General features: G+C 38.0%; 1 protein-coding gene across 11 annotated transcripts in view; it reads left to right on the top strand.

Moving 5' to 3' along the window:
• Nucleotides 1-25,902, top strand: part of MYT1L (myelin transcription factor 1 like) — a 305,413-nt gene that overhangs the window by 248,917 nt on the left and 30,594 nt on the right. For all 11 annotated transcript variants that reach the window (XM_040599195.1, XM_040599202.1, XM_040599201.1 and 8 more), the window contains one exon: nt 23,322-23,384. In XM_040599195.1, coding sequence (XP_040455129.1) covers nt 23,322-23,384 — 63 coding nt within the window. The remainder of the gene's footprint in view (nt 1-23,321; nt 23,385-25,902) is intronic.

The following is a 25,902-nucleotide window of genomic DNA, read 5'->3' as shown; positions in this document are numbered from 1 at the left end:
ACAGAAAAAGCGGGACAGAGTCCAGTGTTCCAGAACAGCCATAAGACTATCCTTTCTCCTCCCCTGAAACTCTGATCAGTCCTAGCTTCCACTTGGTCCATTCACTCTGTCCTGTTGTCCTTCCTCATCTTTTCTACATTGCTTCTTGTCTCAGGCTCCTTGTCTAATCAGCCCACCTCCTGCCTCCATCGCATTTATTTTTTTTATTGTCCTCTATCTCTACATCCTGCTGAAGTAGGTACAAAGAGAGAAATAAAGTATCTTCACATTTCTCACATATATACGAAAGTAGAGAAGTAGGAGTCCTATGGATGGCAGCATCCCTTATACAGCTCTCATTTATGCTCTTTTTCTCTGTCTAAGATAGAAGAAGATGTGATCGTGTAAATGATAATGCATATTCACAAAAGAGCTAAACCAAAGCTACATAAGTGATTTTGATTTTGGAATTTTTAAACTGTGAAGTACTTCGTTTACATCTGTTATATTTCTGGTGTGAGGTCTGGGGATGTAATTGCCTTACTTTTAAAAAGAGCAAGCTGAAAAGCAGCAGAAATCCCATAACGTGGGATCCTACTGGCTCTCTGTCAAGGCACCAGCCACCATGGAAACTTTTGATATCCACTATATAGGTCACCTGAACTACGGTGGTAGCAAACAGCAGTAGAAGGTATAATGCTCTGCATGGACTGGCACGAGGAGGAGGTGGGGTACACTGCTGGTGTGTTTCATACATATTTGCTGACAGTGGAAGAGTAGTGAGAATCAGTAACCTTGGCTCCTGCCCCAGGCTGTATAGAGAAATGCATACACCTTTTTTGCCTATGTCCCAAGCTGAGATCCCTTCTGTCCTGTCCCTACCAATCTGTACTCTTCTCATCCCTTCTTCATCTTCTATTCCCTGTTCTGTTTTTCAATGTAGTTGTTTGCAGTCATCCATAAAGATTTCAATCTCTGTAAAATTTCTGGCAAATACTTTTTTAATGTGTGGCGTACTGAGAACAATTAATAGTGTGGTAGAAGTATTGATAATGCAGCATAGGGATCATATTTCTGGACTGCATAGTTTGGAAAAATCTTTTATGGCTTTGTCATGCATAGCTTATATAGCAAATATTGCATATGTGCTGGTAAAGCCTTTATATCACATTTTACCAATCCATGATCTCCTTGTGTGTACTGTACAACACACACAAGTTATGTATAATGCAGCTTCCTAACTGGAATTCTGCTAACACAGATTATTTTTAAGCCTCAACTTAAATATAAAATAGCAGACACTTCAAATAGTTTTAATGAATAATATCATTCAGATATTATTCATAATTAAAATAATATGAGAATCTGGAAAGGTTTCAGAAAAGTTTGTTCTGCTTGACAGTTATGCTCACTGTATTGCCTTTTGGTGCTTGCGGCTCCATAGCTTCCATCATGCACATTTCCTGGCTCCCAGAATAGTAATGTTGCAGCTTTCAATTAAATTGTTCCAGGGACAGCATAATTATTCCTTATCGCCCATGCTTCTCTTTTGTAAGACTTATTGCTCAGGTTTACCATGCAGATTGTACGATTTTCCACCTTCATCCAGAGTCCAAGTGGAAAAATGAGTCTTCGTGCATAGTTTGTCTGCAGACCAGAGCAGTTAAGCAGCCTGGTCAATGATCTCCAAATAACAGAAGAATTTCTTCACCTTCAATTCTCAACTACTGCTGCTGGGGAAAAAAAAAAAAAAAAAAAAAAAAAAAAAAAAAAAAAAAGAAAGAAAGAAAGAAAAAAAAAAAAGAAAGAAAGAAAAAAAAAAGAGGTCAGCAGCTTTAAGGATCTCTGAAGAAATTAATATCTGGCAAGAATCCAAATTTCTCCAGCATTAACGTTTTGGTTATACTACCTCTGAAAATCAAGTAATTTTTAAGGAACTAGGGACACTATATTGATGAGTAAACTGACTATGATGGGAAAGCAATTAATAGCCCACCCAGTGACAGCTACCAATATTAAAATATTCATAAGTTAAATCCAGTTTTATCTTACCCAGGGGCTTTTCCTTATCAGATTTCTTTATTTACTTCTTATCACAGGAAGTTTTTCTAACAGTTACAGTTACTTCAGAACTTTAATCCCAGTGTAGAACTATAAACACTGCAAAGAAGTAATATTTTTAAGCACTTTAAGTCTTATTCAAAATAAAACAAAAAATACCCCCAAACTGAAATTAATTATTGTTTTTAAAAGGACACATTTTGATAACCAGTAAATCAATCCCAGCCAAAATACAGCACAGTGAGAGCATCGGTGTACTGCCAACATGAGGACCAGAGATCCTGAGTACCAGAGACTCCCAGAAAATTGCTAACTTATTTCTGCTAGTGCTACTTTAATGTAAAAATAACAATACGTTTTTTAAGGCCCTAAGTAACTAAGTATTAGTTTGGTCTACTATGGTCTAGTGATTATCAAATTGTCAACATTAACCCTTGTTCCTTTGGGTCAGTTTTCTGCCAGAAAATCTCATTAGTGTTTATATTAAAGAATCTGAACCTCAGAAACATTTGCAGTTCAACCAGGTGCCTCCAAGTTTGGATACTTATCTGGTGCTGTTGTAATATGTCCAGCCCGTCAATCCCAGAGCACCTTGTCTCTTGTAGATTTTGCATGTCATTGTTTTCTCTGTTGGTCATCTTTTGGTATTCCCCTACAGCACATACAGGGAGGAGTACAGTCTCATTTCCCTCTTTACAGTGAATCCTGGGAGCTTTTCTTTTCCGCTTCTCTTCATAAAGTGATGAGCTTTGTCTATTTTTGCACATCCTGCACAATGAAGTAGGAGTTGAAATTTCTGTGCATCTTTCTTCTTTCCATGTCACTCTGCGCTAATTTCCATATTCTTAGTGGTCATCTTCTACTCTTTCCCTTATCTTCCTTTTATCCTTGTCTCTATTCCCAGATGTGTCATCCTAGCAGTGTCTTCCATTCAGTTCAGGTGGAAAAGTGAGTGAGCTTCTCTGAAGCTCTCCCTGTTAACCAGAACTCTTCTAGGAAGAACAACTCCATGCAGTATATTTTTTTTCTGGATAGAAAGGCTATCCTTAGATCATACTTCTAGGGGGACTCTTCCATGTTAGCATAGTCTCTAACGTTCAGTTTTTATTGGTGTAAATTTACTGCAATTTGCTCAGCAAGAGCTAACAACTTGAAAGAACAGATGTCCTCCCAGAAATCATAGAATCATGGAATCATGGAATGGTTTGGGTTGGCAGGAACCTTAAAGATCATCTAGCTCCAACCACCTGCTGCCATGGGCAGGGACACCTTCCACTAGACCAGGTTGCTCAAAGCCCCATCCAACCTGATCTGGAACACTTCCAGGGATGGGGCATCCACAGCTTCTCTGGGCAACCTGTTCCGTTGTCTCACCACCCTCACAGTAAATAATTTCTTCCTTATAGCTAATCTAAATCTACCCTCTTTTAGTTTAAAATCATTACCCCTTGTCCTATCGATACATGCCCTTGTAGAAAGTCCCTCTCTAGCTTTGTAGTAGGCCCGCTTTAGTCTTGTATTGTATTTATTCTGTTGAATATATAAAATAAAATATTACTGGAAAAAAGTAGTATTTTCTTTGTTGCTTTAGTCATATGGCAAAAAAATAGGCCTTCTACAAATACAAAATTAAAATGCAGAAACAAAAATTGATAGGATGTATTAGTAAAACACCACAAAAACATTCCCCTCCTTAGACAGGTAATCAGATTATTCTTGGACATTGATTAGTACCTATACTCTTTAAACCTTGATAGCTTTCCCAATATACAGTCACTGTTGGTACTCAAACAAGTTATTTCTGCAGAAATCTGTTTAGCTGCTGAAGTGATTTCTCCACCTACATCCTGTGTTTGCCATTTGAGGTGTTTCTGATGTTTGGCACCTGGGTGTACATTTGTTGCTTCATCTGCACTAGAGTATTTATCCCTTGCCTTGCCTTGCCTTCCCTTCCCATCTCATCCCTTCCCTTTTCCTGCTAAGATTACATCTATCGTCCTATAAGGACTCAGTAAGAACTATGACCCATTATATAGTTTTTCCTCACTTTTCTCTTAAAAAATTATTCTTTGTTGCAAGAGAAATACCCATTTCCATTATTATTATTAGTTTTTTACCCCAGTTTTTAAGTCCTCTTTCCCCTCACCCCCCTCTCTTCCCCCCCCCCCCCCCCCTTTCTCTCTCTTTCTTTTCTACATGGGAAACTTAATAGAAGTTGTCATTACAGTTTTTCTTGAATCGTGAGGTTGTTGAACCTAGTAAGTAATCTTGTGTTATAATGAAATACTCCTTTGTTGCTAAGTATGTATCCTTTGAACCTGCAGACACTTTTTATAGTTCCTTGATGTTTTAGCTAAATCTTATATAGAAAATATGATTGTAAGGACCAGAAGTGATGTATTTGGAGTAATGTTAAAAATTACTAGTGAGTCATTTGTAAATGATAGTGTTTTATTAACTTATCTGCAATGTTATGGTAAAACAAACTGCGGTTTTTAATGTGTTGTTAAATTGCAAGTTAGCGTGCAAGTCTAATTTAAAATATTAAAAACAAAACCAAGGAACATAGGTCCCCAATATTAGTTCACCTATAAGGAATAATCTTTCCCATTTTGTTCAACTAGATCCTTGGGCCAACTGAAATTAGGAATCTCATGTGGTTTCAGTGGGTTTTTTTTGCATTTTTGTTTCCTGTATTTATTGCAGATTTCCACTTGGATACCTTATCTTTGATGGCAGCATGCATGCCTGGCCAGAACAGAACACCTTGGGCTCTGTTCCTGCACTTCTCAATACTCAAATGGGCACTGTAGGTTATACCTAGCATTTCCAACCTCATGTTGTGTGGTGTTATGATACTGTCCTATGTATAGAAACCCATCATCTGCAGCAACCTCATCTCTGTAGTCGCAATAAGTTTTACATACGGAAGTGGCTGGGGGTTTTTTTCTGTTAGAATAACTCATTCAGATTCTGGTAAGGTTGAGTCATTCCATTTTTCTCGCTTAAATATGTCAACTTTTGTCTCCATAATGGAAAATACTTGAGTTCTGTTTACATAAGACCCTTCATCATTGTTTTCATTACTGAGAGGTAGTCTTAAAAGCATGTGCTCTCTAAAAAAACTCCTTAAAAGCCATCTGCATATCAATACCTCTGATGCTGTGACATGTTCCATGCAAGCATAAAATTGTTTGCATGAAGCACCTTGCAGAATCAGGGCCTTAGTCAGTTTTCAATGCCATGAAATTCTCTGAAATTAGGGCTTCATTTGCATAGTGGCATCTACAATATCCAAATAGTTTATGGCCTCTTTCTTTATATACTTAATTATTTAAAACAAAAGATACTGATAGCTGTGCTTTTTTACCGTTTCGATTTTAATCAGTATTTAAAATCTCTTGCCACTTAGTTATCACCTGAAATAGTCTAAATGCAGGTGAATGTTCACTGAATTAGAGTAAATTTTTCAAAACGACCTGTATGACTTAAGAGTCTAAACTTTGTTTTCAGAAGGAATATAAGTGCTGGGCATCCACATCCCTGCAACTTCTGTATGCCTTTGAAAGTGGAATTCAGTGTCTGCAATAAGAACTTAGGCAGTTTTGAAGACACAACCCTTAGTTTCTAAGTTCTTCACTAATCACCAAATATTTCAGTGTGAATGTTTATTTAACAGTTCATTTTAATTTTCAAAACTTTCCTCTTGTCAGTCATTCCAGTGCCATTCTGTACAGGCCCTAAGCAGCTATTCTGAGAGGAGCACTTAATTGTCATTAATTATCAATGAATTTGCTTAGTTATGGTAATATGCCCAATGAATCTCTCTAAGGCCTTCTTGTCTTGGAGTCTTTCCATTTGTACAGTTGCCTCCGCCTTCCTTGGATTTGGTCATACTTCTTTGTCATTGAATGTGTCCTACATAATTAACCTCATTCAGCCTGGCATTTGCTCGTATTCAATTCAAGGGTCTTTTCTTTGGCACAATTTGGTTATTGTGCAAACTCCCATTGTGATGTTGATCATTTTTGCTTCAAATCAACAGATCATAACCAATTGCTCATTCCATCCAGATCCGCAAAGATCTGCAACATGATGCTGTGGTATATCCCAAGTGCTGAGGCAATCCCCATGGGAAGTTGCATAAACTACACAGTCACTAAAAGGGGATTAAAAGTGCAGTGTTTTGCACTTTCTGTGTTTGGTCAGACTTGCCAAAACCCTTTAATATATACCCCAAAATAAAAGTAATTTCGTCACTCAAAGTCCTAAATATGAATGTCTGGATCCTCAGTTGGTGTAAATTGGCATATCTCCATTGCCTTCAGTGGAGGTACGCTAAGATACAACAGTGATGATCTGGGCACATGCCCTCAGCTGCTCTCTTGGGTTAGCATTCATGTTTGATTGCCTTATTTAAATCTTTCGAAGTTATAAAATTCCTTGCATTGTTTGGTTTCTTAGAATGGCCAATTGCTAACTCAATTACTTGGTGTCTGTATCTGCACAGTAATGTCTGATTTTACCATGCAGTTAAGTTCACCCCTTTATTTTTATCTCGGTGCTATTGGGACTTTATGTGGCACACGTTTTTTGCAGCACTGTAGTATCTATATCAATGTTTTATATCTCTAAAATATCCCATATCCCTCATAAACACCTCATCATAATCTTCTTTTACAATATTTTTTGTATTCCCAGTAAGTGGAATTTACATTTGCTCATCTGCATGTAAAAACTGCTCTTCTACCCTAACACACACAGAATTTCCACTGCTTCAAAGTCTGCTGATTTCTATCCTTCCACAGATAACGACACTGTGCTCTTTCAGCATGGGCTCATTTGGTGTACACTGTGTGAAACAACCTTACATTTTGAGGAGTATTTTACACTGGCCATCATTAATTATTTTTGTATGCTTGATTGTGCTTACACTGCACTCAGCTCCAGCAGTATCTGTTTTCTGTAATAAAAATAAGGTGGAGGAGGACTGCAGTATGAGCACATTACTATTGTCAGCTATTATTTTTTGGACAGTGGTAAAAAGGAAAAAAAGACAGACCCTTGAAAAAAATTAAACCTAAATAAATTATATTTAAGATGCTGTTTCTAGAATTATAGTATTTACATAGTTTCATTAACATTATTTGCTGTACAGTAATCAGAGGAATATTTAAAATGCCATCTTCAGGCTTTAGACTTAACAGTACACCGAGATGAATGGAATCTAGTTTCCAAATTTTTGGACTGCAAATTAATGGGGACATCATTATGAAAGCATATAATCAGCTTAAAAGAGCTATAAATATAATTTATTCAAAAGATATTAGATACTGGAGTACTTTCCTTCTGCATTAAGTAGGAAAGGAATCAAGTCATACAGGCACAGTTTATAAGAAAACCAAGCCATAGTCTTGTCTTGTCTTGTCTTTTCTTTTCTTTTCTTTTCTTTTCTTTTCTTTTCTTTTCTTTTCTTTTCTTTTCTTTTCTTTTCTTTTCTTTTCTTTTCTTTTCTTTTCTTTTCTTTTCTTTTCTTTTCTTTTCTTTCTTTTCTTTTTTCTCTTCTCTCTTCTCTTCTCTTCTTTCTCTTTTCTCCTCTTCTTTCTCTTTTCTCTTCTCTTCTCTTCTCTCTCTTCTCTTCTCTTCTCTTCTCTTCTCTTCTCTTCTCTTCTCTTCTCTTCTCTTCTCTTCTCTTCTCTTCTCTTCTCTTCTCTTCTCTTCTCTTCTCTTCTCTTCTCTTCTCTTCTCTTCTCTTCTCTTCTCTTCTCTTCTCTTCTCTTCTCTTCTCTTCTCTTCTCTTCTCTTCTCTTCTCACAGGTAGAGAACTATTTTTTCTAGCCCAGTCAGTCTGACACTTTGCTTAAATACTTAATTCACACAGAAAGCATTTCAAAGCAGACTTAGTAGAAAATCACAACTTAACTCATTTTGCCTGTAAAACTATGAGCTTAGGGATTATTTGTTTGCTCATAAAAATTGATGATAGTTAAAAGAACTAAAATGACCTGTATTAAATGCAGTCTACTGAATGCTGAATTCAGAGTTTAATTAGTAAACAACATATAATTTGCTTTCTGACTATATGATCTGAATCTATAATTCAGCCATGAATTAGACATGATATCAGACAATAGACATAAAAATGAAAAAAAGTCTTTGTTTTTTTCTTTAAAACGTTTGTATATTTTTTCTCTTAAATACCAGGGTTATTCTTTAAAAGGGAGTGAATGCAGTATTTGCTATTTTAACTGCTGTGCATTTTACAAATAAGTTTTAATTTAAAAGCTCTAAATGTGGGATATACTGGACACTGCAGAGATAAATTGCTGGTTTTGTTCCCCATGAATAAGTGTTATAAACAAATTATGAAAAAACCTGGCAAATTATAAAAACTGATATGAAAAGAACTGAATAATTAAAAAAAAAAATTATAGATTATGGGTTTCTCCTCAAGGCTTCTCCAGGAACCATTGTAGGTGGTGATTTGTTTCCCTCTGATGCACTAATCAAGAAACATCTGTCAGGAAAGCGTAAGTATGTTCCATAAGTATAGGTGTAATGGAGGAGGGGCAAGGGCCTTGTTTTTGAATGACACACAATACACCTGTTGTGGCTTCAGACTTCAGAATGATCTGAAAGAAAAGAATTATTAGGCATTTTTTTTTTGTTACTTTTTTAAAAGCCAGATAAGTTTTAATCCTCAACACTCCCATTCACAGAAAAAGACCTTCAATGGTTCTAATTCTGTCCTGAGACCTAATCCAAAGTCAGTGGAAAACCTCCCACCATCTTTAGCTGGCTTTGGATCTGAGATTATGTTCTGTAACTGTGAAAAGCTTTCCATGAGCAGCATGTTTTTAATGGAGTGAGAACAATATTACAAGGCCAAATACCATGCATAACCCCATGAGCAGAATTTGCACTCCCTACACTTGACAAAAGTAGGTGGATACTGTCATAGACAGTATCCTATCATTACTAGTTTTAGAAGAAAAATGTATTTTTAAGGTATTAGTCAAATGTTGCTAAGGAAGTTCTTTAACTTTTGTTTGACTACTATTTAATAGAATAAAACTCTGTAAACTAAAAATAAGTCATATTTAATGCATATGAGAGGCAATTGTCTACCAGTTTGTATGCAAAACTTGTCTCCAGAATACAACGTTTTAACCATAGTTTACCTGATTTTAATTCCATTTTTACAAAATTTGTTATTAACTCTACTGAACCCAGAGTAAATGCTACTGATTTACAAATGTGTAATAAGTAAACGTGTCAGGACTAAGTATCTCAAATTTTTGCAAAACTTCTGGTGAATGTTAGTGTACCACACACCAAATGTGTTTTATATCTTCATATGAAGTCTTATATAATGAAGAATGATCTCAAAACATAATTTTATTCCATCTTAAAGTTTAAAAGCCATTATTTCAAGGTGGTGGAATTCTCTTTAAGGCTAAGAACAACGTATTTTTTATCTGTTCATGTAAATGAAAATATGTTCTATTCAAAGTTAATGTATTGAATAATATATTTATCCAAGAGGTACTTTTTTCTTATAAGTTTCCCTCACCATAACAAAGGAAATTGGTGTTTTCTAAAGATGCTGCCAATGGGTCACATTCTGTGCCAGAGATACAGTCCACAACAATGAGTACAGGGAAGTGGTGATCTATGGGAGAATATTTCTGTAAGATGTAGTTCTGCCTAACCTGTTCCATGGTCTTTCAGTTGACCTTCCTGAGATGCTATATTCATCTTGAAATTGGGGTTTTCCTATGGTTGAATGGGTGCTGAGAGTGGAATTCTGCCTATCTCTACTTCATGCCAGGAGATTAATAAGATGCTCTTCTTCCATTTCACATACAGCTGAGTATCACCACCTCTGCACTAATCAAAACAGATAATTTGTGTTTCAGCTGTGTTCCTGCCCCACGTATTATTCTCCCAAATCCTTGTTAGGGGACAGACAATTAGGGGGAATTTTTTGCGAGGATAGTGATGTTTAAAAAAAAATGTTGTCAGACTTTGAGTACAAGATGTAAACATTCATTCTGAAAATAGAAAATTATAGTTCTTCTTCACCAGCCTGGAAAGAGGAAAGTATTAATCAGTGTTTAAACGAGATGTGTATCAACACTAACCAAGTGAATTAGAAATCAGAGTAAGGAGCAGTAAACAGATGCTCAGGGATATTTGGCTATAACCATGCAAAACCAAGTGAGTTTGGAAAAGGAAGTGTATTACTTTAAAAAATCAGAAGGAAACAATTTTTCTTGTAAAAATCATGTAAGGCAAAGTTGTTAGCCTCTCACTCAAAGTTGCTTTTCTAATTCTGCAGTGCATGAGAGCTCTGAGCCCTGAGGTATAATAGAGCAGGAGCACTTTCTCTCTCTGCCTGCATTCCCAACCGTGAGCAAAGTGTTTCTGGGCAAGCGAGCTGTTTTCTACACTGCAGTATGCAGTCACACAGTGCCATTGTGCCGCACAGCCATTTATCCCTGTTTGTAACCTCCAACCTCTCCAGCACTCTGCGCAGCTGTTTAGGAAACTATTCCTTCAGCTATTAGACTGCGAAATTAAAGTGACTCTTTCATGAAATGTTTACAGTATAAACCAAGCTTGCACTGCCTAATCTTATGGGAGTTGCAGAAGGGGAAATTGTACAAAAGCATGGGCTTTCTGCCTTTGTTAACTTTAAGGAGAAAGTAAGGAGGGCCAAAGTAAGAAAAGACACCAGAGCATATCCTGTGACAATAAAAAGCACAATTCATTTTCAAGTGCTGTACTTAATGATACCTTGGAATGTTCTTATGAAGCTGAAATTATTACTTAAGTGCTGTTCAATACAGTCTCAGATTCCAGCACAAGAAAGAGTAGTTTAGCTTGGAACAGTTTTAATGGTCTTATCAGAGCTTCCTGCCCTCACTGAAAGGATGTCTCCTTTGTTCACATAATGTGCAAACTGCCTCATACAGTCTGACAGGTTAGGGTGAAATGGCACCAATTTCAAGTTATTGAATACCGTACTAAAAGCTCAGTTGTTTCTTTGACTGCTACCCAGACAGCTGCAACATCCTTTCAGGAGGGACAGGGAACTCCAAAGCAGAGGCAGATGGGTGCCCGGAATAGAAACTGGGAGTATTATCTCGGGTACACAGTCACTTTCATTGATCAGGATGTTTGGTGTGATCCACTTCATCTACCTTGCTGAGAATTTCTGAACATTCATTAGCTCTGCAAACTTCAAAGTCATCATTTTAAATAGCTGAAAAGAACAGATACAAATAAATATATAAGTGTTTTGTTATATATGTGCAAAGAAATTGGCTGATGGTTGAACTTGAACTGTCAAGAAGGGACTGGAATCCAATACAGTGATAGTGCTTGATCTTTCTGGAAATGAGCCTGCCAATAGGAGGCCAAACAGTATGCTTTCTGATACAGTTTTTACAAGGTATTACATAATTATAAGATCATGATATGTTATATATATATATATATATATATATATATATATATAATGCTATATAACAAGTGTTACCTAGTCCAAACTGCGACTCAGACCAAATCCAGTTGGAGCAGGTTGCTCAGGACTTTGTTCAGCCAAGTTTTGAGTATTTCTAAGGTTAGAGTTCCCACAACCTGTTCCACTGTTTGACCAGCCTGAAAGTAATTTTTTTTTTCTTTTTCAATAAATCGGGCTTTCCTGTGCTGAACTTTGTCCCCGTTGCCTCTCATTCTGTGCAGCTGTGCAGCTCTGAGAAAACTTTTGCCTTCCCCACACCATCCTGTTAGGCATTCGTAGACAGCAAGATGATTCGTTACACTTTTCTTCATAAGAATGAAGAAGACTGTTCTGTTAGCCTCATAGATCAAGTGCTTCAGTCCCATAACCATCTCACAATGTCCTGCAGCAATGCAGACTTGCAGCTTAGTGTTTGTAGCTCCCAGAGAGTTAGGAAGAACACCAAAGACATTGTACCCTCCTAAGTGTTACTTCATTAGGGCTGATTTGTCTGACCACTGTCTACCACCTGAGCCTACCTCAAGGCAGTAGGATGGAGTACTTGTAGGGGTGGGCATACCTGTGGTCATGCCAGGCTGTGCTTCTTGCAGACATGTTCATGACTGGACTCGCACCAGGTATTTTTCCCTTCAGTATTGTCTTGTTTACCATTGCAGGCCTGAGGTAAATTAGGGTCAAGTAAATGGTGAGGTTATACTTAATTCAGTGTATATGGAACGTGAGCCTCAAGTCAATCACATGAAAAATTAGAGCAGGTCTGAGAAGTTTTCAAAAATCAGTATGAACTCACACAGAGAATCGGTGGCAAAGCTGGGTTTCCCTTAGCTGTACTGTTCATTAGCCTTCTTACTAGACCAGACTGCCTCTCACAGTCTGATATAATTCACACTCAGTATTTTTACATTTCCTCACTTGGGCCTCTGACAAATGTTTTTAGGCCTAGAGGGAAAAAGCTGCTTGTTTTCATGAAACAAAACCTGAAGGATTCTACTCATTTGCTGTTGACTCTTCACCCCCAAAATAGAAAGTAGTATCTGTGCTCTGGGAAAGCAAACCCCTGGAGTTTGCTCCCTTTATCCAGTTGTTAACCAGCCCCTGTTGCTGGATGGCACGTGTTTTCAGATAGAAACACATACATTCAGAACAGATTTAAAAGTTCATCCAGTATAGGAACTTCATGGTACAACAGCACTTCCCAGCATTGCTTGTGGGCACAATGCAGTGGCTGCATATGGAACAAAGCACTCCTCTCAGCCTTAAGATGCAGTTAGTCACCTAAACACATTTTACACCAAACTATTATGTTTACCTTACCTTACCTTTCTGAATGTGCACTGAAAATCTTCATTTTAATTGCCTCTTTGAAACAGGAGAATAAGAAACAAGCTGTTCATGGTGAAGAAAATTCCAGTCCATTACATTTTCTGTCATTTAGATTATTTTAATGGCTTTTTTTTTTCTTTTTCCTTTTTTTTTTTTTTTTTTTTTTTTTTTTTTTGGCAAACCTCTGAGTCCTCATGCTGCCCATGATATATTTCCTAGATAACTCAAAGGTGTTTACAATCCTATTCATCTGTGGCTTTGCCATAATGCTAGACTGAGAGGACTCTCATTAGAGGCAGGACGCCTGCTTTTTTCTCAAGTATGCAGGGACAGAAATACCTTGTAAGCTTAGTCTTTTATATTAATATTAGATATATTTTGGAAAAAAATATAAATTGGACTTCTTTCATGCTTTTATTCCTTCTGCCCTTCCCACTCAGTCTTTCCTTTCCCCCTTAAATTTGATTCATCTCCTTTCCTGTGATCTTATAGAGCCCTTCTCTTGATCAAATATTTGTGCATGCACAAGTTGAACAGTTCTGTTGAAATGGAAACCAGAAAAACAGAATAGCTAAGGAATGGCTAATGCTGGCTTATACCCTTTCTCTTCCCAATGACTTCAGTGGATTAAGGCCACAGACTATATGAAAGCTGTTTCATTTGTTACCTCTGCTTTTAGCAGTCCTAATCTGATAGCTTTCCTCTGCATTTCCTGGGGAGATGCTGACCATTTTGAGTATTCCAGAAGTCATCCCAAACCTCCAGGAAACTCTCAAGAAGTAACAGATTCAAGGTCATACTGCTACGTCCACCAGACCCCTTGGTAATTGCTTCACCTGGGAGAAGATACATGAAGTACAAAACAGCAGAGCATGGGAGAAGCAGCAACGTGGAGACGACAATTCAAGAATTCTGCTATTGATAATTTTATGGTGTTCAAGGCAACGAGCAGGCTACTGACCATAATGTAAATCTCCTGTTAGGGGAAAATTCCCTACTTTAAAGAGTGCATTTTCAAATGCATATTCAGCATTTAGATTCATTTTAATTTAATTTTGTGCTAAAACTTCCTTTTACATTGTAAACAGAAAAGTTAGGCCAGTTGTATGAGCTTCTGAAGACATGTTTTGAGGTCGAGAACACCAAAATGCTATTTCTTCAAGAGTTGTGCTATTGACTTTGAGTGCTTCTTTTGGACCCATCTGTACAAGAGCAAGAGAAGTCATGTCATTGGCTGTTCTGCAAACCCTGACTGGACCGACCTTGCTGTGCGGTGGCTCAGTGGCAGATATTCGTGAGAGGCTTAGTGATTCCCATATTAATAGACCACCTAGGAACAGGACATTCTTCTTCAGAAGCAAGTGTGTCTACCCTAAATTACTGAAAAAAGTGCATGTAGAGGATTTTTTTCAAGTACAGGCTTGCAGCAAGGCTATCAGGAGATGGAGAACTCACATGGCTTTGCTTTTAGTTGTTGGGCATGTTCTCTTAAGGCTGTCTTCTCCTGCGTTTTTCTCTGCGCCTCGATAATTTTATATTAGTCCTTCACTGTAAAAATGAAGGTTTTTTTCAAAGGCTGAGGTGTTTGGAAATGAATATTTGAATTTGCATATGTTGGAACTGATTCATCCATGGTGCCAGGAAGTGCTCTCTGCTGCGGGGAGGGGATCTGCAGCTGGCCGGTGCTGCCTCCAAGGCAGGCGATGCTGGCAGGAGGGAAAGCGTGGGCAAGGTGCCCAGGGAGAGAGCTGATTCACAGCTTCCCCCTGGCAGCTTCTGTGAACGGAGCACCCCCTGGGTAGTGCACAGAAGCTATTTCACATTAGGCATGTACCATGCCTTTGGCAACTGGCATGTTAGGTGGTATATGCTGGTGCTAGATGTGAGAACAGCGGGCAGCGCGTCATGGCACTTGCTGCTGGGAAGCTGGGAAGTCCTGATGGCTAGCAGAACAGGCAGCATGCAGAGGTGGTAACTGAAGGCACAGGAATATTTTTTCTAAAGCAATATAATTAATTTAAACGCATCATGTGTATCTGTGCATTTGAGTGCACAGCAATATTTTAAATGCCAGCGTGATGCATTTTAGACTGCTAATAGGAAAATGGATTTCAGTGTAATTAAAAACCATATCATGTTCTTTCTCACCCACACACAGTTCAGAAAATGCAGGAATGCAGTACAGATAATACCAGCAGCTAAGGACAGAAAAATTGTGCATGCAGAAAGTCAGGGAATTAATTAAATTTTACCTAAGGAGAAGAGTATGTAGTCAGCTGTCCCCAGTTTAGAACTGTTCACTTGCTGGGGTTTTCTAGAGACAAAGAGACAGAGCAATCTCTCAGCAGAGATAGAAGAGACTGAATTTACTCCACGAAGGCTCAGCCAAAATTATTTCAGTCTTATGTCTGGACTAGCTCCATAGGCCTGGCATCATTCCCTCATGGATAGAAAGACTGTACAGTGAAAGTGGTAACAACAAATCCTTCCATTCCACACTTCTTTCCAGACTCCAACCTGCATTTCTCCCGGTGGGAGGCTCAGTAATGGCCCACCAGGAGTAATCCTTGCCTGGATCTCCTGCCCATTCCTACTTGAACTGCATTGGGTCCAATGCCAAAAAGCAACTGACAAGATAGAAAAAGATTTTCCTCAATTCACTCATTTGCCTTTCCACCATACGTATTTTTGCTGGCTCTCTCAAACCCTATTCCTTTTTATCTGCTGTGGCTCAGGGCTTTACATTTTCCTATTACCTTCAGTGAGGCCTGTCATGTCAGGTAGCATTCTGCGAAGTAAGAAATGTTAGCAGTATTTTATGTAGGGAAAAGTAATATTTAGCACTTTTGCTAAAGCTAAATTTGTGTGATTAAGTACTCCTTCTGGTTAGGCTGAATATAGGGAAATAACTACCATATGAATCTATATTTAACTTATTTTTTATTTTTGGCTTACAACGCATCTTTATGAACCTTTGATATTTATAGGGGTCTGATTTCACATGCTTTTGTAGGTATATTTGTGAGGAGTAGAACATAAGTTTAAACTTGAACATGAAACCAGAGACTGAAGATCCACTGAAATATTCATTATTTGCCTACCTGTCCCACAGAGTTTATGTTGCCTCTTGAACCAATTCAGATGAGCTCTGATGGCAGTTTGCAGAAGTGCCCAGTGCTAGCCTGGTTCAGCTCCTTTTGAAGCCAGTGATAAAGCTTACAAGGACTTTAATGAAGATAAGAGTGCAAGATACTTAAAATTTCTCATTGTGTCTTGGCAGCCAAGAAATTCTATGCTAAAGTTTCACAACATACAGCATTTTCTCCCCTGACACAAGGATGCAATGTGTACCCAGTCGTCTCACATTGCTGAGAGAACCACAGGCAATGCAGACTACAGGAAAGATAAAGTCAGCTGTGAGAAAAGAGCAGGAGGACAAGAGGGGTGATGAAAGAAGAGATAATAGAAAGAAACAGAAAAGAGGAGGAAAGAAGAAACAACTGTCGACTTCAAGGTTATTAGAGATCATGAAAGCATGAAGGAGGAACAGAGAAAGAAGACATCAGCAAAAAGGGACAGAGAAAAAATCAAAAGAGAGAGAGAAAATTTAAAAATGACAAGAAGAAACAACGAGGAAAGAAAAGGAGCTGGAAAAGGAAGGAGTAGAATGTGGAAGGGAGATGCTGGAGAGGAATATGGATGGAAAACAAACCATGGGGCAAAAGCAAATGGAGGTTCTTGCTCCACTGTAGGAAAAGGATAACAGGTTGAAAATACAGAGAAGAAGAGTAAAATAAAAAAATGAAGAAGTATGTAGATACGCAGCTTCACTGAGGGAAATTAAGAAAAAATAAATCCATCCTAACAAAACACTTTTTCATTGCAAATTCACAGATAGATTGTGTAGGTAGAGGGTTTTTCTCTAAGTACCAAAAGAAAGTTAGGAATTCAGAAGTCAAATGCTGTGGTAAAAAAATAGGCAATAAAAGACAATGGGGTAAAACTGGAAAAGCATCTGTGTTCCTACTGGAATTAGAACATACAACAGCTTTTCTCCTGCATCTTCATGAGGAAAAAGATCAACACTGTTCCCACTTCACATACTTAATTAGAGCTTGACTGACAATTACCAAAATACCTGGGACTGGAAATAAGATTTTAAGATTTGCACATCCAGATCTCTTTCACAGAGCTGGCTAGAACATTAATGGCTGGGAGGCATTGCTCTGACTGCTCAGAAAGGTAAAGGCAAATGAGTTGCTGGTGTCTGTCCAGTTCCTGCTAAATAGGTGTTTTCATAACAATAACCACAGCCCTGACTGTTACTGTCTCACCTGTGGCCAAAAAGTCTGTGCTGAGGACCACACAGCTCTGTTTATGATCGCTCTTCTCGCCCTAGAGTGCTCCCTGCAGCTTAGTGGTGAGTGGCGTAGGAAGAACTGGAGGAAAACTTGTTCTTTCTTTCAGCCTCTTAAATAGTTAAAAAGGGGACTTGTTTGACAGATGTGCAAACCTGTTGGTTTTTGTGAAGCACTCAAATTCATAGGGGCATAGACATACAATAAACTCATCATACATTACAGAAAACTCCATTTCTTAATTTGACAAAGTTTCTTCTCATCTCATCCCTTTCTTGCCTACTCCCCTTTTTTTTCTCCTTTGTCACTTATTCAATCCAGGGAACTGCAGGCACAATATCTTTACAGGCTTACTTTTGTAACATTTTCTTTCTGGTCTGCCTGACTAGAAAAACCCACAATAATTTGTTTATGAATCTATATGTAGTTTCAGAAGACATAGGGCTTTATAGCTGCAAACAGAGCAGTGAATAAGATTCTCTAGTTCTAGCATGTTTTCCTCTTCTGGGTAAAGTCATTTAGCCTTTCTATGCCCCAGTTTTCCTCTGCCAAATTCTTTCCTTTTTCAAAGCAGTATTGTGAGATTTTAACCATTAATGTTTGTAAAATACTTTCAGATGAAAGATAGAAATGCAAAATGTTATTGTATCTGTCTTTCAGCCTCCCAACCTATGAATTCCATTTGTGGTGATTCAGTCAAATAAAACAGAATCTCAAATACGTGGAAAGCATCAGACAATAAAACATTCTACCTTCTGCTATGAAAAGATCCCCCCACAGGAAACAATTCTATTTCTCTAGCCTTTCACCTTCAACAGAAAATCACACCTTTACTATAGAGATTGACAGCATGGTCAAAATAAATCTTTGGGAAAGATATAATTTTCTGTTAAATCCCAATTCTTTTGCAGCGTGGAACATTCTGAAGAACCATTCTGAGGTTCTGCAGAACTTACTGGTTTACTCCCCTGTTCAATTCAGCATGATTTTTCTTTTGGATTGCTAGCTACATCTCTTTAAGTGTTTGATTAGTAATTTATAGGACACATTCTGTCTGGTAAACTGTATTATTTATAAGCGTTTTCATTGGCTCCATAATGTAGTAGATACTAAGTGGGGTAAACTAAACAATAAAAGTAGTATCAGTCTTTAGAGCTGATACACCAGCTTATTAGTAACAGATCATGGAAAGTGTTTTGTAGCAACCTGTTGCATTTGAACCCCAGTAGAATTTGGTGGATCCTAGAAAGGATTACTCTCTGATGGCTTTTGTCATGGACAGTATGAGAGAAATTAATGGCTTAATTCAGTTCCATGGGAGCCAATTCCCACAGCACAAAAATAAAATGTTGACACAGTTTGCCATAATCAGAGTTGGCAATGCTCTTCACTTTTATTAGTGTCTGTTATTATTTCTTTATTTCTAGTGTCCACTGAGTGCTGTTATTAATTCCCCATGAGTGATAGATAAAAAAGGTACACAGCTTACAAGCCTGCCAATTCCAGTGAAAACTACAGCCTAGCTTAATAACATGTCCTTTTCTTAGTGAAAACCAGGCTGTAGTGGTGAGCAGTCAGGCTGAAAGTGTGCAGAGGGAGAAGCATTTGGTGCAAGGCAAAATGTCCAAGGGTGACTGAAGGGACAAGAGACAGAGAGAAGAAGTTATATTGGTTATAATTGCTAAAATTGTCTCTGAAAAGTTACATTATCACCCTGCTTCACGAAAAATGCAACCATGTGTTACAATGACTTACATTTACATGGTGTGCTGAATCTGGGCTTGTACAGTTCTAGATCCAAGGTTTCCATTCAGATTTATACATACAAATTGGTCAAACCGTAAAGACGAGATTTGACTGAGATGGAAATAGAATTCACTGTGTTGCTGAATCTCAGTGGAGGATTTCAGACAGAGAAAGGGGGATCCTGATCCTGAGCCTGAGCCTGAGCCCCAGGCTCTGAGCTGCGGTCAAGCTGTGTGTGTTGCAAAACCTTTCATGAGCATTGCCTCTTTCCTAGGGAACTGCAATTCTTCTGGTTCCAACAAGCCATTGTCATTTTGTGGTAAAATCTCTAAAAGAAAATACAAGCAAAGATTTTTCATTATATTGCAGATTACTGTTTCTTTGTTTGATCAGTGTGTTTTAGGGATAATTTATTTTTTAAAATAAATTTTAAAAGTAAGTCAACCAAAGCTGTACATAATAATGAAGACAAGACTCCCTCAGTTCTGTCTTTGTACCTTTGTGTAACATCCTATTTGGTCTCTTTACTAGCTGAGCTATAAATCTATATATGTAAGCTACATGTAAGCTTATCTAGCTCTGTAGACCCAGGTAAAAGCTTAGGAATGCAGGTTTAAACACGGATGTTATTTGTAGTCTGCTATGCTGATGTGAGCTGGCTTTTTTCTGAGCTGAGCTTGCAGCAAGACTTTTAACCGTTGGCATTTGGAAAAACTCTCCCAGAGGCCATTTGGGCATTGCAGTCATTTCCTCCCCAGTCCCAGGAACCTCCCTAAAGTTCCTTCAAGCTGCCAAAAGTCCTTTTTAATTGCTGCACACATTCAGTCCTTTCCCCAGCGAACACTGGATAGTGGGGCTTAAGTGTGTTTGTCTCAGTTTGACTCTCACCTTTTTTTCATTTCTGCTATTGAATCTAAGCCCAATACTGGATCCAGCCACCACAGCTGTTGCTGTTCTGCTGGCTGCCCTGCTTTCTGCTTATGCTTATATTCTGAAAAAAGCTTCTCTGGGATGTTCTGTGAAATGAATGGGACATCAGCGTGGTGCTAACTGCATTCCCCTTCACTGACAAGCTCTTTCTGTTGCTAGATGCCCTGAATTTGTGGTAAAGTGCTAGTGTTATATATTCTGAACTTCACTCTTTACAGGGTGAGTTCCTTTTGTCACCTCAGTCTTTACTGTAGTAAAGTATTTCCTTTGCTGCAATAAGCTGTTATGTAGAGTCTACAAACAAGCTTCTGATCCTGCCAAATTACATTAACTTCAAGTAAACAGGGAAACTGTATATCCCATTTTCCACTTTGATATTCATTTTCAAAGGGTTTCACATCACCTCTTATAAGCACCTGAACCTACATTTTTCTTGCATTGTTGCATGTACATATGATTGGTTAGGTCAAGCATGTATAGGTAGTAGTTGATAGTAAAGTAGTAGGGTATATGCAAGTCCTATGTGTGATCAGACATTCTGAAAATACAGACTCAATTCCAATGGTGCAAGGACTTGTAGATATCTCCTTGTCTAATCTGCTTAGGATAGCAAATAAATGTTGTAATAAACTTATAGGTGAAATAGACTGCTGTATATCTGCATCCTGTATTTCCCAGTGGTTATAAGCTCTTCCCACAGAATGGAAACAGCAGTAAATAGAAACATTCAAGGTTTTTAAAATATTCTTACCAATTGCACTAAACTCTCATTTCATCTGTTACATTTAGGTCAATATAAGCTTATGACTGGAAAAAAAAAATTATAGTGCCAAAATCAAAATCTGAAAGGTCTTTCTAAAATCCTTGCCTACATAAAAAATCTCTTCCAGTTTAATCAAGAGTATGATTTTAAATTGGTGTGAACTGTACAGAGCTCTCTGTGAAGATTCCTAGTTCAATTTACAGCAGTATGAATTCTTCAGAAGCTTCAGTTGCTTAAGTTATTTTTTTTTAAAATGACACAGAAATAAGCTATTTTTAAAATTCTGTAAGACTGTCCAAATAGTTGAGGTGTAATGGTCTAATTTTAAAACCGATTGATTAGAGAGACCGGTGCCTCTTATAAATCATGTTTGTTAAGACACTATTAATCATGCCTGCCTGTAGCAAAAGTCTTGGAAAAGATGAGAAAAAACATCGTTCAGTTTTGATAATAGCTTATTCTCAAAAGGATTGAAAAATCTGAAGAGGAAAATGGTGTCTTCAAATAGCATGGGTTCATGAAGCAGGAATGCTTGTAGTACCTCAGACAGACTGCAGAGGAACAGTCTCATGGCTCCTTGTTCTTTATTCATTTAAATGCCATAGACATTTAAAGCCAAAGTTTAGTCAACTCCTTTAATTAATTCTTATTTTCATATCTTTTTATTCACCATCTTCAGAGGCTTCAGTCAGGCTTCAGTGATGCAGCTGGTCTTGATGGAAATAGGAAATAGGCATTGTAAATCACTGAAGATTCCTATCATTGTAAAACAAATGAAATGAGATTGTCTCTCTGCAGATCTCAAAACATTTGCCAAAAATAAAAATAAATAATGAGAACATGAAATATTTAGATATGAAGTATTTAAAATATAAGAGCCTTTATCTAAATTATTTTTTAATTTAAAGAAATAGCCAAACTGTGATAGCCAAGGGCAGCCACAGCAAAGTGTAAATGGTAAGGGCCATACAGACTGAGATATGACTTCTTCACCAAGGGCCACATTTTCACCTAATTTGTGTCAGAAGAACCTACGCAAAAATCGGGGGTTTTGTTTTTCTAGAAGCAGAAGGATTGATGTATGATGTCAACCCATATATTGACCTTTGAGATAGTAAGACTCACGGTAATACACCTTCTAGCCAAGATCATGGTCTTACTCTTGGTCCTGCACAAAGACATAAGCAAGAGGAAAGGTGAATTATCTTTAAGGATGTTGCTTAGACTTGTTGTCCAAAGCACACAGGCTGTTTGTTATATGGAAAAGTAACTTCAATGATGTGGTGAACCCCAGAGGTGTTACCAGCTTGCATCCTGGAAGTCCTGCCATAGTTTAATGTTTTCTATAGAATAAGTGACTTGGTCTGGATGAAGACTGTACTCCGTTTAACAAATTCCAGTTCTATTTATCTTTTTCAAGGTTGTGTTAATCATGTTTCAAGTTTGGCCCTTCTGTGCTCCTCAGAAGTAGGTAACGTTTACTAGCTTTAAAGAGCTAAAGTTCATCTTCATGGAATGTGAAAACCCCATTGAACTGAATTCTGGGTTGCTTAATTCCTGATTTTAAGAAACTTTCAAGTCTCAGCAGAAACCTTTGAGAAACAGAAGTTTACCAGTATGGAAGAACTTTGAGGAAAGCACACATGTAACTATCTAACTAAAGGGTGAAAACCAAGTCTGCATCAACTCTGATTCAAATGGTGAAGGAGTTCAATGTTGTGGAAATCTGATGTTTCAGAAAGCAACATCTGAAGCTGTGCACATGCTTTTTTGAATTTGAATGCTTTCTTCAAACAAAGCCGTAAAGCTTGGCTAAAATTTGAAACTCAGGCTCAAGAAAAGTGACTTTTTGGAATTCATGTAGCATTTGTCTGTTCAGTAAAATGACTATAAATTAATTTTTCCTTTGTCTTTTCTGTGATTTGGTGTAGCAGTTCAAATACCAGCTAATGATATTACTTAGCATTACAATTTAGCATATTCTGTGGTGATCGCAATCATCTTTGCAATGTAGAAAAAAACATCCATTTTCTTTGATGACTCTAATGTCATTCGACTACTAGAAATTCCACTGATGGCTGTATCAGTGACTGTCTGGTGCTGTAGCTTGGTGTTAGGGTGGATTACTCTTTCTCTGCAAGAGGCCAGCATTACTTCCCCGTCTACACATTTCCTTTTCCTTAGGCATTTCCTTCACTTCATGGAGAGGTGGAGGAGTCTCTCCACGGTGCGACCTCATGCCACTGTGCAGTAGGATTAGAGCAATAGCTCTGATGGAAAACAGAACAGCTTGCTTAGCCATTACCTAAGCATACACCATGGGGATATTCCATTTGCTGTCAACCCTGCTCATTCCTGGTGGTGCGGGGATGTCAGGCTCTAATCTGCTGATACTGGAGTTACCAGAAAGTGTCTGAGTGGGCAGGTGAGGAATAGCAAAGTTAAACATTTTATGAATGAAGAAAGCACATTTGTCCCCGGTGTGGAATTAAGCTTAGGTTTAGCAATGGCTAGAGGTCCCCAGGGCTGGCACCTGTGGAAACAAGGACTGAGCCAATGAATATTTTTTAATGGGCGGTTACATCTTTCCTGTCAGTAACAGTGCTCCATATCTCTTCCATTATTATTCTAGGTGTCCCACCCCTGGGTGTGATGGCTCTGGGCATATTACTGGAAATTATGCTTCACATCGAAGGTATGTAAAGAAAAGGCTTTGTTCTTTAAGTCAAACAACTGAAGGGCTAGAAGGGACCTCAACAGACCTCTCTTCCCTCTCTCAATAGTGAAGTAGCGTTGAGTGCTGTACATAGACATGGGTTGGTCTAACTCATTCTGTTTACCACCAATGAATAACATTTCTCAGCTTCAGCATGGCTCACTACCCGAATAGGTAGGAATGTTTTTGCTAATATCTATCAAAACCTTTGCAGAAAATTAATCTAGTTTTAATACCTTCTCTGTTAGCCCAGGGAAGCAATTCAACATTCATAAATTTCTGCTGTTTTACATTCTGAATGACTTCATTCTTCTCCTCACAGTCTTACTTTTCTGGACTCAAATCCTATTCCTGCATTTTTTTTCCCCTACAAATTATATTTCTTGATTGTTCCTGTCAGTCTTTTCCAGGCTCCCTCCATATTTCTTGAAATGCAAAACTGGACCCAGTTCTCTACCTCCTTTCCCAGCTGAAGCCTTACCAGATTTAATCAGAGAGAAAAAGTACCTATTTCATCTAATTGCACCAGTCTTGTTAGTTAGTACAGGCTTGTTTTTAAATCTCAATGCATTGCACATAATTATGTCATGGCAAGAGAGTGGAAACAGAAATTTATGGATGAAAGCTGTTACTTTAACTGCCTAAACTGTAACTGTGATCCTTACCAAGGGCCAAAGAAAACTTCCCATTTACTAGTTAGGGTATTGTTGGTAACCCCAAATCAATTCTGGTGGCACCGCTGTAATGTTACGCATGCTGTGTAATTAGCAATTCCCCTGTGGCTATTTGAGAACTGTAAAATCAGTAGAGAAGGGCTGCAGCATATTTTGTAAATAGCTGTCCATTGTTTAATCAAAGAATAATTGTGTAGCCCACCTCTCTTCTTAGTAAAGGCTCTTTACTGCCATGCATACTGTTGGGTCTGGATATTTGCTTGCTTCACCAAGTCTCTGTAGTTTTACAGTTGGCTATAACTAGTCAATACACAAATTCCCAGTTAAAAATGTATTCCTAGTAAAAGCAATTAACTGTTTAAAGTCAAAACATAAATAACACAGAGATTGGGAATGTGTAATACATTTACATGCTGGAAAAATGGAAGATAACAGTAACAACTTCCGTAATGCACAGTTAGACATCAAAAGTACAAATAACATTATAAAGGAGAAGATGTAAACATTTTAAAAGCACTTACGTGATGTAGGGGATTAAATCACACTTTCAAAGGGATTTAAGGTCAGGTGCAGAACTACATTTAACTATATGTGGATTTATCAACTCCCTCCTCTACCAGCACTATGCTTGGTGTAGCTATGTCCCGACTTTGTTGTTTCAGGAAGCTGTTTACATACTCGGTCATCTATTTAACCAGAAACAGGCAGAACATTGAAGATGCAGCTGGCAAAGTGTCACAAACAAGCAACCTAAAAGCTGGCAAGGTTAGCACAGGAGAACCACTGCATGTCAGATCATCCTGGCCACTGTAGGACCACAACGTGAGCTGGATGGTAGTAGCTACTCTTGCCTGTAAATCTTTACGTTCTTGTATTTTTGCATATGAGTGCTGGACAAAGATTTTATTTGATTCTGCAGCATACTCAGTACACATAAAGATATAAAAGATAATTCTGCAAAACTAAGTGATGTGAAATTTGTCCAGTCCACTGGGATTTAACACATTCAACCTTTTGAAATGCCACCATGTCTATACTGACCACACAACTCCTTTGTTTCTCTTCCAAAAGGCCTCTGGTAGCCCCGGGTCCTTGGGTACCTGCAGGCATGGGAGCACTGACACTGAAGGAATAATGTCTTCTGTGCTTAAAACCATCGATGTCCCCAGGAGACCTGTCACATTTACACAGAGCCAGCCCCACACTGTTTGGGTCACGATATCTGTCAAGACCATTTCTGAGGCAGTGAGGCTGGCTGGCCAAAATGCACACTCCTCAAAAGGGCAGCAAACCAGTACCCTAAATCCAGAGTGGTTACCTATGAAAGACCCCACAGTGCATTCACTTTTAAGGTTTTTAATTCCCACACTGAAAATTAGCATTTACATCTGCTTGCATCTGAGTTAGCATTTTTGTTTGCATTTGATACCATCACTTACAACCCTTTCCATTTCAGAAGGAAAGGAATGACAAACTTCTCTCCTAAATGGCTGCCAAAATGCCTAGGTATCATCTATATTTAAAATGGCTCCTCAACAGCAAGCACAGATGAAGGCAGATTTAACTCTGCCATAACTCTGCAGTTCCACACGCCCATTCAATGTATTGCAAGAAGTTGTATCAGCATATAATGGTGTTGAAATTCCCTAGTTGTCTTTTATCTTCATATATAAGGAATTAAACTGATATAAAAATGAATTAATGTTTACTTTGTAATAGCTTTTCATTATTATAGGATAAAAAAAAAATAAACCAAAAGCTCATCCTTCACATATGTTTTCTTGGTGAATCTGCTGTCAGAGGAAAAATGAATTAATCATAAC

Source organism: Falco naumanni, chromosome 6 (assembly GCF_017639655.2).
Source record: "Falco naumanni isolate bFalNau1 chromosome 6, bFalNau1.pat, whole genome shotgun sequence".
Classification (NCBI taxonomy): Eukaryota; Metazoa; Chordata; class Aves; order Falconiformes; family Falconidae; genus Falco; species Falco naumanni.
Note: the sequence above shows the minus strand (reverse complement) of the source record. Positions and strands in the feature narration are given on the sequence as shown.